Source organism: Alosa alosa, chromosome 1 (assembly GCF_017589495.1).
Source record: "Alosa alosa isolate M-15738 ecotype Scorff River chromosome 1, AALO_Geno_1.1, whole genome shotgun sequence".
NCBI lineage: Eukaryota > Metazoa > Chordata > Actinopteri > Clupeiformes > Clupeidae > Alosa > Alosa alosa.
This window is the reverse complement of record NC_063189.1, coordinates 40,490,073-40,509,125: the sequence shown is the minus strand read 5'-3', so window position 1 is coordinate 40,509,125 and position 19,053 is coordinate 40,490,073. Positions and strand designations below refer to the sequence as shown.

At 40.7% G+C, this 19,053-nt stretch overlaps 1 protein-coding gene across 1 annotated transcript; it reads right to left on the bottom strand.

The window, feature by feature from the left end:
• Positions 1 to 6,156: 6,156 nt before the first annotated feature.
• rx2 (retinal homeobox gene 2) lies at positions 6,157 to 12,968 on the bottom strand. Its single transcript, XM_048252995.1, has 4 exons — positions 12,679 to 12,968; positions 11,066 to 11,495; positions 8,971 to 9,245; positions 6,157 to 8,777 (listed from the first exon to the last, which is right to left on the bottom strand). Exons 2-4 carry the CDS (start codon positions 11,343 to 11,345, stop codon positions 8,304 to 8,306), a joined length of 1,029 nt encoding a protein of 342 aa, XP_048108952.1. The 5' UTR covers positions 11,346 to 11,495; positions 12,679 to 12,968; the 3' UTR covers positions 6,157 to 8,303.
• Positions 12,969 to 19,053: the final 6,085 nt, after the last annotated feature.

The following is a 19,053-nucleotide window of genomic DNA, read 5'->3' as shown; positions in this document are numbered from 1 at the left end:
CGAAATTATCGTGAAGCTTCTGCACAGCGGCGCCATCGACTGGTCTGGCATATGCACTACAGCACATTTAGCCGGTTACACCTCTGTGTGTACACGCAAGATTTTTTCTTGCCGGAGTCGTGTGAAAGCGGTAAGAGAAAATCCACCCGGCGGTGTCGTGTAAACGGCCTCTAAGCTAGTCTCTCAGCTATACCAACAGGTGAGCTGTGTGTGTTCTGGTGGATGATAAATGGAGCGATGCGATGGGCCAGCTTATTGCAAAGAGCAGCAACCGTCACTGATATCATGCCATTCAGACAATTTAGGATAGAGTTGGGTTGTCTCACCATGGCACAGGCCAATTTGATTTGGGATATTTGCAAGCATCACTTAACATTAAACTGAGTTTGTAGCCTACCACAAAGTGTGTGAACAATATTCTAAAATGTCTGGCAACAGACCAGTCAGACCAATTGAGATGTATGATTTCTTGAGGAAAGCCTATGCTCTCTTTAATTGTCTCTAATTAATGTTTTGTGAAGTTACCCCAATTGTGATAGGCTATTGATAATGGTGTGTTCTTCCCCTTACATCAACTTTCACGCCACATAGGATGTTGCAAAATATAGATTTAGAGTAAGATATCAGGCAAAAATAAATCACTGCAACTTCCATTAGGGAAAGTGTCCTATGCTGTTTCAGTGTGCAGTAGAGCAGAGTTTAGGCCTATACCATGGTTAGCTTTTCTTTCCATTTGATATCAATGTTGTCTTTGCATTTTAAGATTTCCTGTTCTCATTCACTTTGGTTCCCTATTCATCTATTCACCAATCTATATATTTATTACTCTCAGATTTTGTCTATTTTTTTTTTGTCTTAGCTGTGTTAGCATTTGGTCTTTCAGCTCTCTTGTTTTTATTTTGTGTTAGTTTATTTAGTATTATCTCTTTTTCTTGTGCTTACTCAGTTATTTCCTTTTATCAGTGAAAATTTCCGTATTTTCACCTATATTTTTTATATTTTGTCATCTTTTTACAAAGAGGCCAATTGTTTGAGAAGTCGTACACATCACTTTCCAGACGTTTTCCTTAGTTGCAACTTGGGCAGTAAACGGCACCTGCCAGGTTCAGCTGATTGATTTTCCTACTCTGTCCATGCACAATGCCATCAGGTAGCATCCTCATCCCCTCATCCTCAATCAATCAGAGACAGATTTATTTGGCCAAGTGAGTTAGTACACACAAGGAATTTGTTTCTGGTCAATGCAATGGTGTCACTATAACCTTACAGACAATATATACAGTATCCAATAGGCCATACAACAATGCCATACAACAATAATAATAATACCGGTAATAATAATGATACAATATAGGTATTATGTACTGACAATGTACACATTATTTCGGATAATGTGCAAGTAATACCTACAACTGTGTAAACCAGACAAACAATGTACATAAAGTGCAATGTGATAGTGTAACAGTATGTGTAAGAGAATGGAATGTGGAGTAGAGTAGAGTGAGAACATCCATCATGTAAATGTCAGCTGTTCGTCAGGGTGATGGCAAGAGGAAAGAAGCTGTTCTTGTGTCTGGTGGTTTTGTTGTTTAGGCTCTGTTGCACCTACCAGAGGTTACTTCATACCCAGCGTCCTGGGTATGAAGGATCCTCAGTGATTTATTTCTGCCCGCGTTCTTGTCCTTATGGAGCACAAGTGCAGCAGGGGGGTGCCCACTCATCAACACTCTAGGAACCATTTAATACCACATGGTATTGATATAAACATTGGACAATAACCTCCTCAAGTGACGTCAAAGATGTTTGTGACCTGGTAGAAAGAAAAAACTATATTCAAGCCTCTGTGCCAGTACTTCACACAATTATTGATTGTTTATTATTATAAACTATATTCTAGCCTCTGTGCCAGTACTTCACACAATTATTGATTGTTTCCTAAGAAACTACAAGGCTTCAGCTTTCTAAAGAGGTCAAGCATTTGATGGTGGCCAAAATAGGTGGGAACAGTGCCCTCTGAAGTAAGTAGAAGTGCAATGTTGGGGAGAAAAGCCTAGAAATGGCATAACCCAGATGCAGTCCGATATTAATGCCATCATCCGATGTTTGTCCGGTAAGCAAACTACAGGGGGCCCAACACATGTCCTGTGATGCTCTTCAGTTGGGCCAGTACTAGTCGTTCTAAAGACTTCATGGCCATGACATCAGAATAACAAGCCTATAGTTATTCAGTGTGATGGAGGGAATGCTGGTGGAGCACAACACTGAAGCTTGAAGCCTGATGCTTTTCTGATATTCTGTTTCTGGTTCAACTTCCACAAGCATTACCAGCAATGAAATTAAACTTAAAAATGTGCATTAAAGTTTTACCAAATCGTTTCAGAGGTGCAGCAAACATATTTCTTGTAAAATAAAGGTTGGAAATGCAGTTGATTACTCAATTCCAAAGTAAACACATTCCTAGGTTTTTAGTGATTCGGAAACGGACATCAATGGGCTCCTTTCCAGATCAGACAGACAGGTTCACCCAGGGTAGGTGATGGGCTATAACACCCACCAACGTAATAACTTCCCACCAATGTGATGATCAAAATTTGCACAAATTCAGCACGTTTTAAACGTAATACTCCTGCCAACGTTATAATTTCCTACCAATGTAATAACTGTTGCTGGTGATGGGCAAAATTGCCATTTATCTGATTGTCAGCCAGCCTTTGGTCTCCTGTAATTTGTCATTTTTGGCTGGCCTTTCCAGAGAGTCAGAGTCCAGAGACAGTGATAGTCCCCTGGATTAACTTGGGGTTAAATGCACAAGGCAACTGAGAATCGAACCCACAACTTTCAGGCTACTGCTTTTTAGGCCAGTTAATTAGCAAATACACTATCATGACGTTTACTTCATTCTCTCTGAAAGGCTGAGGTGCAAACTGAAGATCATTTGCCTATATTTGACCTTAAGAACTGCAGCAGCAAATACATCACTTCTGTCTATGCACCTCGTCCGCAACACTAACTGTAGCTCTGCCAGATGGTCTTGTGAGGAGACAGGCTGTGGTCCACCTGTTGAGGACTCAAGCAGTTACTGGTTACCGAGAAATCACTTGCTTCCCGGGTTAAGCAAGGCCACAGTAAAGGGAAAAGGGGGGAGGGGAGGAGTAGGAGCTAAGAAAGCCTAGTCAAAGGAGATTTGATTGACTGAAGCCTCATCTTTTTAACAGTCTGGCTAAGTGCCACTGTGCAAAGGACAGCCTGCTGCAGAGAAGCTCTGTGTTAGTGGCTAGGAATCATGTCAGTTCACAAGGTCATTTGGGTGAGTTTCCATAAATGTCCATTAACTAGATACACAAAGGTTCTGTCAACAAGATTGTTATAATGAACAAATAGCTACGCTATCTGGAATTATTTTGACTTTATATAATTTGATATGACTCATAGGCTTTCATATTAACTCACCTAGAAACTGTTAAGAGTCTTGTGGACAAGGGGTATGGATGTTGTGTGAGCAAGCAAAACCATTATTCTTAAAAGGCCATATAACATTATTTTACTTTTTTTATTGTCTTGCAATTGTCAGTGCAAAAATATTCACATATACATATTCTAAAGGTAACACATGTAACAAAAACATGTGTAAGAGAAAGGGGTGGGTATTCACAAGTGTTCAAAAGACTGCATGACAAAATGTTGGTTTTTCAACCTTCACTTGACCAGACAACATTCACAGAGTGCATTGCTAAATCTCCTCAATAGTTTCTATACTTAAAAAACTATATTCTTTGGCTTTTCATGGTTCACTAACCAAATATTGATCTTCTGCAAAACATGTTTAGAATGCAACCCATTACTTGCTGAATAATAATAATAATAATAATAATAATAATAAAACATAAGAATTCTTAAATGCATGATCATGTTTAAAAAAAACAGACAGTGAATACACTAAGACTATTTACAACTGCCTATTTATACTTTACCAGAAAAAAGGAACCCCATGTGTGAGTTATTAGTGCTTTCACTGAGGTCTACCCTGTCTGTCATATTAAGAGAGTGAGGTGAAAAAAAAAACATATTCTATTTATTTTATAGTATTGTGACTGTCATGACACAATAACAGTCAGAATGTATTGTTTTCTTATTTCACAGTAGTTCAACAAAAAATACAGCATTTATACAATCTATAATATGTATGAGTTCTCAAAAACATTACCTGTCTTCCATTGATAGTAAAAATCAGTAAAAATCTTACATTCAATAATAACAAATATCACAGTTATCTTTTCCATTTATGGATATATTCAGTGCTATGAGAGATCAACAAAATGCCCTTTTCAATGTGTTCATGATCAGAGAGTTATATTGTAAGATGCACTTTTGTTTGAAATCATCAACCTACATCTGATTGTGTGATTCTTGCTGCCTCAGACAGACCACAGCAGATAGCCAAAGAATAGCATTCATTTAGTACCCTCGGATATGGACAGTACTTCACACAATTATTGATTGTTTATTATTATAAACTATATTCTAGCCTCTGTGCCAGTACTTCACACAATTATTGATTGTTTCCTAAGAAACTACAAGGCTTCAGCTTTCTAAAGAGGTCAAGCATTTGATGGTGGCCAAAATAGGTGGGAACAGTGCCCTCTGAAGTAAGTAGAAGTGCAATGTTGGGGAGAAAAGCCTAGAAATGGCATAACCCAGATGCAGTCCGATATTAATGCCATCATCCGATGTTTGTCCGGTAAGCAAACTACAGGGGGCCCAACACATGTCCTGTGATGCTCTTCAGTTGGGCCAGTACTAGTCGTTCTAAAGACTTCATGGCTATGACATCAGAATAACAAGCCTATAGTTATTCAGTGTGATGGAGGGAATGCTGGTGGAGCACAACACTGAAGCTTGAAGCCTGATGCTTTTCTGATATTCTGTTTCTGGTTCAACTTCCACAAGCATTACCAGCAATGAAATTAAACTTAAAAATGTGCATTAAAGTTTTACCAAATCGTTTCAGAGGTGCAGCAAACATATTTCTTGTAAAATAAAGGTTGGAAATGCAGTTGATTACTCAATTCCAAAGTAAACACATTCCTAGGTTTTTAGTGATTCGGAAACGGACATCAATGGGCTCCTTCCCAGATCAGACAGACAGGTTCACCCAGGGTAGGTGATGGGCTATAACACCCACCAACGTAATAACTTCCCACCAATGTGATGATCAAAATTTGCACAAATTCAGCACGTTTTAAACGTAATACTCCTGCCAACGTTATAATTTCCTACCAATGTAATAACTGTTGCTGGTGATGGGCAAAATTGCCATTTATCTGATTGTCAGCCAGCCTTTGGTCTCCTGTAATTTGTCATTTTTGGCTGGCCTTTCCAGAGTCAGAGTCCAGAGACAGTGATAGTCCCCTGGATTAACTTGGGGTTAAGTGCACAAGGCAACTGAGAATCGAACCCACAACTTTCAGGCTACTGCTTTTTAGGCCAGTTAATTAGCAAATACACTATCATGACGTTTACTTCATTCTCTCTGAAAGGCTGAGGTGCAAACTGAAGATCATTTGCCTATATTTGACCTTAAGAACTGCAGCAGCAAATACATCACTTCTGTCTATGCACCTCGTCCGCAACACTAACTGTAGCTCTGCCAGATGGTCTTGTGAGGAGACAGGCTGTGGTCCACCTGTTGAGGACTCAAGCAGTTACTGGTTACCGAGAAATCACTTGCTTCCCGGGTTAAGCAAGGCCACAGTAAAGGGAATAGGGGGGAGGGGAGGAGTAGGAGCTAAGAAAGCCTAGTCAAAGGAGATTTGATTGACTGAAGCCTCATCTTTTTAACAGTCTGGCTAAGTGCCACTGTGCAAAGGACAGCCTGCTGCAGAGAAGCTCTGTGTTAGTGGCTAGGAATCATGTCAGTTCACAAGGTCATTTGGGTGAGTTTCCATAAATGTCCATTAACTAGATACACAAAGGTTCTGTCAACAAGATTGTTATAATGAACAAATAGCTACGCTATCTGGAATTATTTTGACTTTATATAATTTGATATGACTCATAGGCTTTCATATTAACTCACCTAGAAACTGTTAGAGTCTTGTGGACAAGGGGTATGGATGTTGTGTGAGCAAGCAAAACCATTATTCTTAAAAGGCCATATAACATTATTTAACTTTTTTATTGTCTTGCAATTGTCAGTGCAAAAATATTCACATATACATATTCTAAAGGTTACACATGTAACAAAAACGCGTGTAAGAGAAAGGGTGGGTATTCACAAGTGTTCAAAAGACTGCATGACAAAATGTTGGTTTTTCAACCTTCACTTGACCAGACAACATTCACAGAGTGCATTGCTAAATCTCCTCAATAGTTTCTATACTTAAAAAACTATATTCTTTGGCTTTTCATGGTTCACTAACCAAATATTGATCTTCTACAAAACATGTTTAGAATGCAACCCATTACTTGCTGAATAATAATAATAATAATAATAATAATAATAATAATAAAACATAAGAATTCTTAAATGCATGATCATGTTTAAAAAAAAAACAGACAGTGAATACACTAAGACTATTTACAACTGCCTATTTTTACTTTACCAGAAAAAAGGAACCCCATGTGTGAGTTATTAGTGCTTTCACTGAGGTCTACCCTGTCTGTCATATTAAGAGAGTGAGGTGAAAAAAAAAAACATATTCTATTTATTTTATAGTATTGTGACTGTCATGACACAATAACAGTCGGAATGTATTGTTTTCTTATTTCACAGTAGTTCAACAAAAAATACAGCATTTATACAATCTATAATATGTATGAGTTCTCAAAAACATTACCTGTCTTCCATTGATAGTAAAAATCAGTAAAAATCTTACATTCAATAATAACAAATATCACAGTTATCTTTTCCATTTATGGATATATTCAGTGCTATGAGAGATCAACAAAATGCCCTTTTCAATGTGTTCATGATCAGAGAGTTATATTGTAAGATGCACTTTTGTTTGAAATCATCAACCTACATCTGATTGTGTGATCCTTGCTGCCTCAGACAGACCACAGCAGATAGCCAAAGAATAGCATTCATTTAGTATCCTCGGATATGGACAGTGAATTACCTGAAAAAAAAGGTTTTTCCTTACTATATGTTATTATCGTTTAGGGTGAAAAGCCTACTGATGCTCGGATACAGCCACAAAGTGTTGATCGGCTTTGGCCTAATCCCTCCACATGACGAGCACACTTGTCAACAGGACATATTGCTCTACCTCACCATGTTACCTCTGTCCCCCTGTATACCTTAAACTTAGAAGTGCCAATCAATAAATATATAAATGTTACATAACATACTTAGTATGTTCATATTTATATATTTTTTCATACAGGAAGAAGTCCTGTAAACTTCTTATAAGAAGTCTATTGGGCGTGCAGGTGTGTTTACTGAGTGTGACGTCTGTTAGGTGTAGGCATAAAGACTACCAACTAAAAGCTGTTAGGGAGACACCTAGAGCTCCATGTCTTCACAAATTGGTTAATGAGTGACAGATTGCAAGGCCTAGCGTTTCCTTTTCTCAAAAGGAGAAGACTGAGCTGATGTCTAAACCTAAATGGATCAAGAACTGAGCCTAAGTCAACTAACTGAATGCTTTCAAGGAACAAACACAAACCCTAGACTGATTGATTGATTGATTGATTGAATAATTCCTTTACCTGTTACATGTGTGCATGTGAGTTTAAACTTTAAAACTTTAAAACTTTACCACTTATTGTGAATGTGGTTTAGAAAGTCCATTTATTTTGACTTGGGCTTGTCCACTAACCTACCCTCAGACAAGCAGAGAACAGGTTAGTGTGGGCAACATTGAAACCATCCAGGTTTGACAGTGGTGATGTTGTTATTGATGAAGTTCAAGATGGGGGGAGGGGGGCTCACTGTTCCATGAAACACTGATGTCATAATTCCTCTTTGTTGTGATACACCAATCAAAATAGCAGCTTATTAGACTCTGTCACACAGTGCCATTGCAGCCCCTCATGTGCACAAGCAGTTCTACCAACACCTCATCTCGAAGGTCGCTTTGGTCATCAAACTGAGAAAACTTTACAAAAGTCTGAAGGGACTTTTCTTGTAAAAGTCTTTGCAAAAAAATGTAAAAGGATAAAAAGACAAACAAACACACAAAGTCCAACACAGTTCCATTCTTCTAGAATGTCAGAGAACAATCCAGTGCTGTTGGACTGAACTGCTGCATAGAAGCTGCTCTCTCCGTGCATTACATTCTCCCAGATGTCCAATCCTCTAGTCACATGTGCGGCCAGGTTTTGTCCATGGACTGGATGTGCTCCTTGGCCTTCATCCTGAGTGCAGCGATGCTGGAATGGCGCTGGTCTACGTCCTCCAGAGGATACTTGTCATTGAAGGCTGGAGGACACTGGTAGGGTGGAGGCGGCATAGTCTGCATGGTCTGCATAGTCTGCATGGTCTGCATGGTCTGCACCATGCCCGGGGAGGTGTTGAGGTAGCCAGGGTGCGGGGCGTACCCAGGCTGGAGGCTCTGCGTGGGGCCCATGAAGCCGGGGATGCTGTGCATGGGCGTGGTGCTGGCCAGGGGGGAGGCCAGCCATGGGTCCAGGGGCAGGGAGTTGGTCATAGGCCCCACATTGGTGGGCATGGGCGGCCGGTTGAAGGAGAGCATGGGCGAGTCGTGCAGCTTCATCGTGCTGGTGTCCATCTTCTCCTGGCGCCGCCATTTTGCACGCCGGTTCTGGAACCAGACCTAATGTGAGTGTGTGTGTGTGTGTGTGAGAGAGAGAGAGAGATTCAGTAAATAAATGCATCCAAAGAGACTTTATAAAATTCAACAAGTTCAAAAACACACCAGAGAGGACTTCATTGAATAAGAACATCAAAGCAGAATCCTGATAGAGCCTCTAAATTATATCAGATCAGATTAAACCACCAACACTGACCTGAACCCGGACTTCAGGCAGGTTGACCTTCATGGCGAGCTCTTCACGGCTGTACACATCGGGGTAGTGGGACTTCTCGAAGGCCCGCTCCAGTTCGTGGAGCTGGTAGGTGGTGAAGGTGGTGCGGTTGCGGCGGTGCTTCTTCTTGGGCATGTCCTCCTCGTGGGGCTCGGGGGACCTGCTATCAGTGTCCATGCCTTTCTGGAGGTCGCACAGCTCCGCATCGCACTTACTGTTACTGTCATTACTTGCATTGCTTGAGAAGAGTCCTGGATCTGTGGTGGGAACAGACAAAAACATATGTGAGTGTTTGTGTCTTTCATTCAATATAAGCACCTCATACTTAACGTTTCTGAACCTGTGTGATTGACATTGAGAGAGCGATAGATAGATATAACTTGGTCTCCAATGCACATGCATTTAGCACAGAGTTCCAGAACTGAATCAGAATGTACAAGGGCAAAATCTGGTGCTCCTATGAGAACACCTCATAGGTGTTTAACTAACTAACATGGTATTGGCTGAAGCATGTTTCATTTTAAAAACAGCATCGGCATCTCTTCTCAGTTCATTTGTGAAATACAGACATGGTCTAAGTTACAGGGCATGCAATTCTCACACGCGTACAGTATTTAAGAATCTGTTCATATTCTACGCAAGCCACACGGACTATGCACCCCTATTGGAAATGCACGGCATGCCACTTGCCTTGCATTGCCAAAATATGGCGAGCGTCAAACCCTCCTACCATAGCTGCGTGCATTCATGCCCACATGGCTTGCAAAACATATTAAATGGCCCCTTAAAACAGAAAGTTGTGTGGCAGCAACTACACAAGGCTTTTCAATGTAACGTTGAAAGCCTTGCTGCTTATAGCAGAGCAACAGATGCAACCTGCACAGATCTGTGCAATCTTCCATAAACCTCAGGCCCCCTTTTGTTGTAATCCTACTAAGAGCCTCAGAGAGGGAGAGAGGGAGAGAGAGAATGAGGAGGAGAGAGAAGGAGAGAGGGAGATTTTCCTCTCCCAACAGCAGGGGAGGCAGGGAAAGATCTTTTCTGAGAAGTACATGGAAGCCCTCTGCTCTGCACATGTTGCTATATAGCAGAAATAATGAGTAATATTAATCTAATTATAGCAGGCTTAATGGTCATTAGGTCAGTGCACAGAAAGCAAACGACCAAGACATATGTGTGTGGGGTGGAGAAAGGTGAGGGTAAGTGTGTGCATGTGAGTGTGAATTTATAATGTATGCTTTCTGTAAGCTGTAAAGCCTTTATGTGATGTCTAAAGATAGGAAAGCTGCCTTAAGACAGATCCATAACTTATGGACTATAAACTGGATCAGGCAAGTCTCCTCCTTGTCCGTTTTTTTTTTTTTCTCACAGATTAACCCACTAATTTGACCCGGACTTCTGGGCCTTAAAACCAATGGAAGCGGCTCTGGCTTGCCAAATACGTCTTGTGTCCACGTCACCATCTCCCCTTTAACTCGTTAGTCAGTGATGTAATGGAACGCTAAACTCTTGGTGACGAGACATTCTCCATTTCCTCAGATCAGGTGTGTGTGTGTGTGTGTGTGTGTGTGTGTGTGTGTGCGTGTGTGTGTGTGTGCGTGTGCGTGTCAGTGTCAATGCATGTGTGTTTAGGAAAGCTGTCTTGCAAATTAATGAAGGCTTTGAGTACTTGATTGTGTTAGGTGTGACACTGTTAAGATGCTGTGAGGTCAGAGTGTGAGAGATCAAATGAACTAACTGCTAATTGCTAAACAGGATTGGCAGAAGCAGAGCCAACCTTGATGTAAAAAGGTCACCCCTGTTGCATCAGTTCAATAAACATTAAATAAATTGATTTATCTAAGCTTTTTATGTGTCTTTAAATGTCTTTAGTTTAGATTTGATTTAAACAGTTAAACATCTTTTGGAGACATATTTTATAAATAAAATATTACATTGAAATTTGTTACATTGTGGTCAAAGTTTTAAAACAACTCAGTATTGTACTACCATCTAATTTACTTGAAGTGAGACAGTACTGGACTTACTGTACATCCCGTACTTGCAGTACAGACAGTAGACATTGCCGAGGACTCACCCTGATATTCTGTCTGTGGCTGGGCCTCTGTGATCCCTGGCAGGTGGCCGTACAGTTCAGTGGGGCCCTGCTTGCCCTGCAGCATATCAATTTTTTGGACACCACCAGCGCCGACTGGGTTGAGCAGGGGGTCCTGGTCTTTACTGAAGCCCAGGATGACGTCAATGCTGTGTACTCGGCCTCCCACACTGGAGCTGCCGCCCTTTAGGTCGTGGTAGTTGTCTGATGCAAGGCAGTCACCATCCACCATGGTCGGTGTGGCGTCCAGTGAGAGATGCATCCGAGCTCTCGGCGCCCGAGAACCACTGCTCGGCGGTGAGACAGGAAGGGAGCTGAGAGAGTGGGCTGTCTTCACAAGTATCACAAGTGGCCAAGAAAAAAAAAGAATTGACCAAAAATTGAACTCCACCCCACAGCTCCAACTGCAGACCTGAAATAGAAGAATGTAAAAATAATGTGGTTGTAAGTTCAGTAAGGAAGTTCATTTAGTTCATTTTAGTTCAGGAGGTTCATTTAGATGTACAGATTGCCTTAAAGAGTACCAAAATTACATATTTGAAAAGTTATCATGTGTAATAAGCAGAAAAAATATTTATATGTACAGCAATTGTGAATGATTCTGTACAGTATGGATTTAGTGCTTGCATAGGAGTTTATATTTAACAACATCAACAGTGTGAAAAACCTGAAAGTAAAAAAACAACTCTCTATTTACCTTTTAATTAATTCCTCTTAATCACTATGCTTTTAACTCTACACTTTTGACTATATTTTACTGAATTTGAAGTGGTGACTCATAAATTATGATATTCTATGAGATTTCTAGTGTCTATGCTGTGTAAAATTGCACAATGGATGGTACTCCGCAACACTAAGGCACTCAAAAATAAAGTGGATAATTAATTTTTTCAGCCTTTTTCCTATTACTGTTTCTAATCCCAAGTGTATCAGTGGTGTGAGGGAGATCAGCAGTTACTCTTGCTACTTCTCTCTTGAACACTACTAGGTAGCTGTCAATCCTGCTCAGAATATTTTCTTTCCACAAGAGCTCTTTCAGTAAATGAGTGCAGACAACTTTGACCCTTTATTTTTTACGGCTCACTGATTCTACTAAAAGACAACTGGGACACTGGGACAAGTTTTCCAGCACATTGTCCAGGTCCATATGCCAGACCACAGCTATGAGGAGACATTAATGTGTAGACACTAATGTGTGCAATTATACTTCCCTGAATCTTTCGACACACAGAATTTATTGTTCTTTTTTCCTCTATTGTCTCGCTTGTCATACACTATGTCAGCTCACATAAAGCAAATATAACTTTTCTTGGTTCAAGAATGCATACAGTGCACAAACTGGTATTTCCAATTATAGTTCATCATATATAAAGAAAAAAAACTTAAATACATACATTATACATTTGATTATAGTTTTATTTGTATAATGAAAGTACATGTGATTTTCCATAAACTTTCCATACAATTTGAGCCAATACAAACTGAACCACTACAGCTTGTAGGCTTGTAGAAATACCTCCATGTGTCCAGGTGAGACAAAGTATGATTGTAGGTGGGGGTATAAGTATGGCATCATAGTAAACATCAAAACATACCTGTTTCTCCTTCAAGTGTTATCTTCAGTGCTTCACTTGGTCTGTGTCCAACAAGGAATGACAAAAAGGTCAACAAAAACTAAGAATTTGATTTTGAAATCCCTCCAAAATGACCACGATAAACGTTATTAAAATTAAAAAATTGATTACAAAAAAAATTGTTGAAAATGAATCAGGCTTCAGGCCTCCAGAATCATTTGTAGCGGCGTCTTGGTAACGGAGTGCAACTGGTGGTGCACGACGGCCAAAATGGACATGCTTTGTAAGAGCTTTGGAGATTTGTTCATTAGGGATCCTGCCTCTTTAAGGATGAATGGCAGTTGGGTTATGGTCAAGTAATTGCTCCAGTCTCTCTCTCTCTCTCTCTCTCTCTCTCTCTCTCTCTCTCTCTCTCTCGTACACACACACATACACACACACGCACTGACTAATGAAGCTGTAACAAAAAGTTCTTCAGCAAAAATCTTTTGTTCAAATGATAATGGAGGTTTGTACTGAAGGTACATCTTGTTCATGAGAGTGCATAGATGCGGCACTGGCTATGAAATTCATATCTCAGTCTGGACATAGGTAAAAACAAACATCTACATTTTCTGTATGTAATGTTTTTTTATTTGTATAAAAAGTAACATTTCATTAGCAAGTTGAAGAGAGTAATACATTTTTACCTGCATATCCGATATAATAACATAATTATTATGACCGCCACACAGCAAAGTGGCGTCGGTCATATAGGCTTAGTCAGTTTTTTTCTTCCATATTTTTTTGTTTTTTCTTCAGTAATTTTGTGTCAACTATTCCCGGGACACTGAAAGACCGGGGTGCACTAAACTTGTTGGGCATGTAGCCCCACAAGAATGTCACGGAACCATTGTTTTTCGTTTTGACACCCTTTGAATGCATGCCAAGTTTCGTGGAATTCCGTTGGGGAGCCATACAATTAATTAATTTATTTGTAAATTTAGTGACTACACCGACTGGCCTGTAGATGGCCAGACACAGTTTTCTGTGAATATCTCGAGAACCGTAGGGCCTAGCATGACCATGAGGCCATGAGGCCATGTCAACACACATCCCATATCCTCATTTGAGGTATAGCGCCACCTAGTTAAAAATGAAAAAGCAAAAACAAGGCATTGTAATCGTAGTTATCTTTGGCTGACAGGTTCAAAACTGCACAGAATTTAAAGTGTAGGATCATTATGACACCCTCTGAATGCATGCCAAGTTTCGTGAAATTCAATACAATAAATAAATATATGTGTACATTTAGTGCCTACACTACGCAGGCACACACACACACACACACACACACACACATACACACACAGTAGACATAAAGGCATACATATGCACATACACACACACACACAGGCACAGACTCACATGCATACACACACAGGCATGCACATAGGCACACACACATAAACACAAACACACTAACATGCCCACACACGCACGCACAGACACACACATAAACACACACACACACACACCTCATTACCCCACACACCCACTCACAAGCGAACACACCCACACACACACACACACACACCCAGACATAAAACACATGCAGATACGCAGACGCGCGCACACACACACACACATACACACACACACACCATTACCCCCACAAACACTCACTAGCGAGAACACACATAGAGAAGCACACATATACACAAAAGCAAACACACACATGCGCATACTCATTTACATACACAAAAGTTGCAAGAGTGGGGGATGAAGTAGGAGATGGAGACTAATTAACCTTCTAACACTGTTCCAGTCAAAAATGACCGATTTACACATTCCCTGTACCATAAATTACCATTTTTCATCAGATTGCCTCAAGACCTTATGATATCCTTCACAGAAGGCATTTGAACACATGGTATTCACTAATTTATTTGAATTTTGAGTGATTTATTCAACTTGGTCACACTTTTTTGTCATCTCAATGCTCGCACACACATACATGCATGCCCACACAATGTACAACCCCCCCACACACACACACACACACGGTTCATGTTGTCAGTTCATGTTGTCATGTTGCCACGCGGGTTTTGTCACAAGCGGCCCGCGGTCGCCCGATATTTTAATCAACCCGACCGCAACTCGGACCGTGAATATTACAGTAATTAGGACAAAATTATACCCGACCCGCTTATTTACAAAATGTGTGCTTTTGGTTATAGCCTGCATGCAGTGTGACAGTAGGCCATTTCTGTAAAACAAACTAATTTATTTGCTAAACTTTATGCAGTAGAACTACACGCAGTAGGCATGCAGGACATAATGTTTTTAAGAGGAGAGAGAATGAGAATAAGAGCAAGCAAACGCGCAAAACCACCAAGGATTAGAAGATAAGATTTGAAGGCCATGGACATACATCTTTCTTTTGAAAACAGAAATGGTGAGGCAAGGTAGGCAAGAGAGATACATTGCTGGTCAAAACGTTAGCGTAAGAACTGGTTTATAATTCTGAATGAAGCACAAAGCTTTACTAAAGCACATCCACTGTTTAAAGGCACAAACACAACGGACTAAGGTAACTTGTATGCATGTGCGAACCTATAGGCCTACATACCGGTAGATATGGCTGTGTAGTCTGTGCCATAACATTTATTCCTGCAGGCTGCCCGTTTTGGCTGTCATACTTTTAAATGGCTTAGCAAGAAGTAGGCCTACATAGACCATAACTTGTACTACTGTCATCTTCTTTAAGAACTTTTCCCAATATTTCTCATAGCCTATATCGCTTTTCCTGAAGGGGTGTCTATTATTTCAACTCGCATCTTCAGATTCTTTACTGTTGACTTTACTGTATTGATGCTTTACTTAATTAATGCTAGCCTTCTTGTGATATTTTAAGTAGGCCTATCTGTAGAAAATATTTATTTAATTAATTTTAACTGACCCGCCCGCAAATTACCCGAACACCATTAAAATGTTTTGTTTATGACTCATGACCGCGGGCGACCTATTAAATTCGGGCAGACTGCGCAACACACACACGCAACAAATCAATGGTAGGCCAAGGCGCGAGAGCGTTACGCGGTTCTCGCTCTGACGAATTTTGGCCCAGGATGAATTATCTCTGAAACATGCAATACACATTAAGGGTGACTTCAATTGTTTATGCAAAGGGCCTGAGACACAGAAGTAGTTTAGTAGTTACAGATTACAATTTCAAATAAAAAACACACGACTACATATCCATTACATGTGAAAACATTAAAAAAAAAATGTTTAAGCCTGCAGGCCAGGGTAATCTAATATTACTGCATTAACATCAACTCGCATGGAATTATGGGAACACTCAATGCGCCTCTTCAACCCTCTGCTGAAACTGCAAGCGTAGATAGCTTGCTTATAAACTCGGCTGCGCAGAAACAAAACTTAATGTATAGCCTAACTTATTTAATCTTCCAGAAACAACAAAAAAAATCATTCATATGAATGAGAGGAGTTGTGTTGGGAATGTCGGTGCAATGTCCCTGCTATAATGGTCTGACAAACGTCTTGCCTTTTCAAGCAGTTCATCATCACCTGCGAGTTGAAGGGTCATAGGACGTAAAGACTCAAACACATGACAAGTTTCCCGCATACTTGCAAATCTTTGGGAGAGCTGACTGATGATGATGTCCAGCGTTGCATTAAATACCTGCACTTTGAAGTATCTCTCTGCATCGGTTAAGCGCTCATCCTCCGATAGATCGTCAAAGTGACGCTTCACTCTCCGTGCTCTAACATTCTAAAGTTCTATAAAAAGAAAAAAAGGAGGCAGGGCGGGGGTAGCGACGGGCCCCGGAAGGTCACGGGCCCTGGTGCGACTGCACTTGCTGCACCTACTATAGTTACGCCACTGCTAATTTGACTCCAGTACTATCCAGTGCTAGCCTAGAAATCTAGACGCGCGGCAGGGCTAGTCTAGTAACTCTCCGTTGGCTTGTGAGCTCCAGAAATCGAAACTCAATCAGGCCAATGAAATCGTGTATAGAGTCGTTAGGTGGGCTTAACATAATGATTGATGGCAGAGTTGCAACGGTTTGGCTTGAATTCCCTGCTACTTGAAAACAAATAAGATGGATGTTGCTGTTGGCGAACAATGTGACACGAGTTAAGCTTTTATTAAGTTGGCAAACGTTTGAACTAGCCAACTAGCTCCGCTGATGGGAAACGCATGGGACTCATAGCGCTGCCGCTGTCCTATTGCGTGCAGAGGGAATTTGAAAGACAACTGATTATCCTGCCCCTCGGACTGAGCACTGCGAACGGTGAGTGCCCAGACCCTACATTTTAATGTGGGTCTGGCTCGTCAGGCTAATCCAATGCAACTGCAAGAAAGAAGTCACATGACTCACAGTCATTTTGCTTCCTCATTCAGGAACTGTGCAGGTGTCTTGCAACGCCACATTTTCCCTCATGGAAATTGCATTTCTCAGTACTTTACTTCCAGTAAATCATGAAGAAAAAACCTTTATTGATAAGTAAAGATGCATTATCAACAACTTTTCATAACATATCAATGTAGACGTCATAGGAAATTACAAATAACGACATGTTGCCCTGAGGCAACATTGTCCCATAACGGACTCGCATATGGCCATACCAAATAAACTAAGTAGGGCATTATAGCAAGTGCAAGCAAGCATTATATAGCAAGCAAGTGCATTATATTTGTAATTAATTGTATTGGGGTTTGAGGCCAGGTTGGGTGACTGCTTTCTCCTTTTGCTACTGTACATAATGCCAGAAGTGAAAGGGCTTGCTGTGATGCTTAATGAAATGTGCTCAAAGTAAGAGCTGTATGAGGGACCCTTAGGCAGGTTGACCCCTGTATGTTGGCCCCCATGGAAAGGCGATGCATTAGTGAGGCACCCTGTGATGAACAGTGGATGGAGGGATGTATGAGGGACACCATGAGTGTGCTTCATGAAGTTTTACAGAATGCCAGCATATGGTTGAGTATGTGCCCTGACTACCATACCAACATCCATGGCTTTTTGGTGTTGCGGTCAAGCTGTACACTTGCTACCCCATAGCCCCAAGTTTGAGGCCTGACTGATCCCTCTATTTGCTACAGTGTAGGCCTACCCCCTGTTGTTTTGGGAGATGTATGGAGCTTTTAACCAGTAAATAACAGTGATTTTGATTATTTCATATGATAATTTGTAAGTTTTAATCATTATAACTTCATATTTGGGGCAGCCGTGGCCTACTGGTTAGCGCCTCAGACTTGTAACTGGAGGGTTGCTGGTTCGAACCCCGACCAGTAGACACGGCTGAAGCACGGCTTGAGCAAGGCACTTAACCCCTCACTGCTCCCTGAGCGCTGCTGTTGCAGGCAGCTCACTGCGCTGGGATTAGTGTGTGCTTCACCTCACTGTGTGTTCACTGTGTGCTGAGTGTGTTTCACTAATTCACGGATTAGGATAAATGCAGAGACCAAATTTCCCTCACAGGATCAAAAAAGTATACTTACTTATACTTACTTACTTATCTGTAAAATATTGATTTTCATTCCACAATGGTACAATGTTGCCTGGGAGCAACAGCTGAATTTAAAATAAGATTTTTGTATGAGACTTGTAATACATTGAAAACCAGATACATATTTTTGTTCTGGTGTTAAGTTATACAGATAGGTGTTTTAAATGGGCTGCAAAAGGGGTGCAAATTAAGGGGTGTCTTTCTGATAGGCTCAGTATTGAATCTGGTGTGCCACAGGGGTCCATTTTGGGTCCACTGTTTATTTACAATAACAATCTTGGTGATAACCTATCAGACGCAAGTATTCATTTATATGCAGAAGACACCATCATTTAAGCTCTGCATCCTCCATTGATAGTGCGAAATGCGAATCTTCTCTACCACCTCTTTACACTTTTCAGGGTAAAGCTAAAGAACTGGTCTCCTCTTTGTTTTGGAGGACTTATCATTCAAGTTACATGTTAAACAATTACTATCTAAGTTAAGGCTAAAGCTGGGGTTTTATTTTCGGAGTAGTGCCTGTTTTTCACAGTCAGCCAAGAGAAAGTTGGTGGAAGCTACCTTCTTACCTGTCTTAGATTATGGAGATGTTTTTTACAGAAATACCACTAAGGCTCTTTTACAATCATTAGATTCTGTTTATCACTCTGCTCTAAGATTCATAACTCGTACACATGACTTCACTCATCACTGTGCACTGTACGAAAGGGTAGGTTGGCCCTCACTTCACTTAAGAAGCAAGCTACAAGTACAAGCGATGGCTTACATTTGTGTACAAGGCCATAGTTGGCCAGCTTCCTCTGTATATGACTAGTCTTTTAACTGTCAACAGTCAAGAGTATAATCTGCGTTCAAGTAGATATATTCTCTTAATAGTTC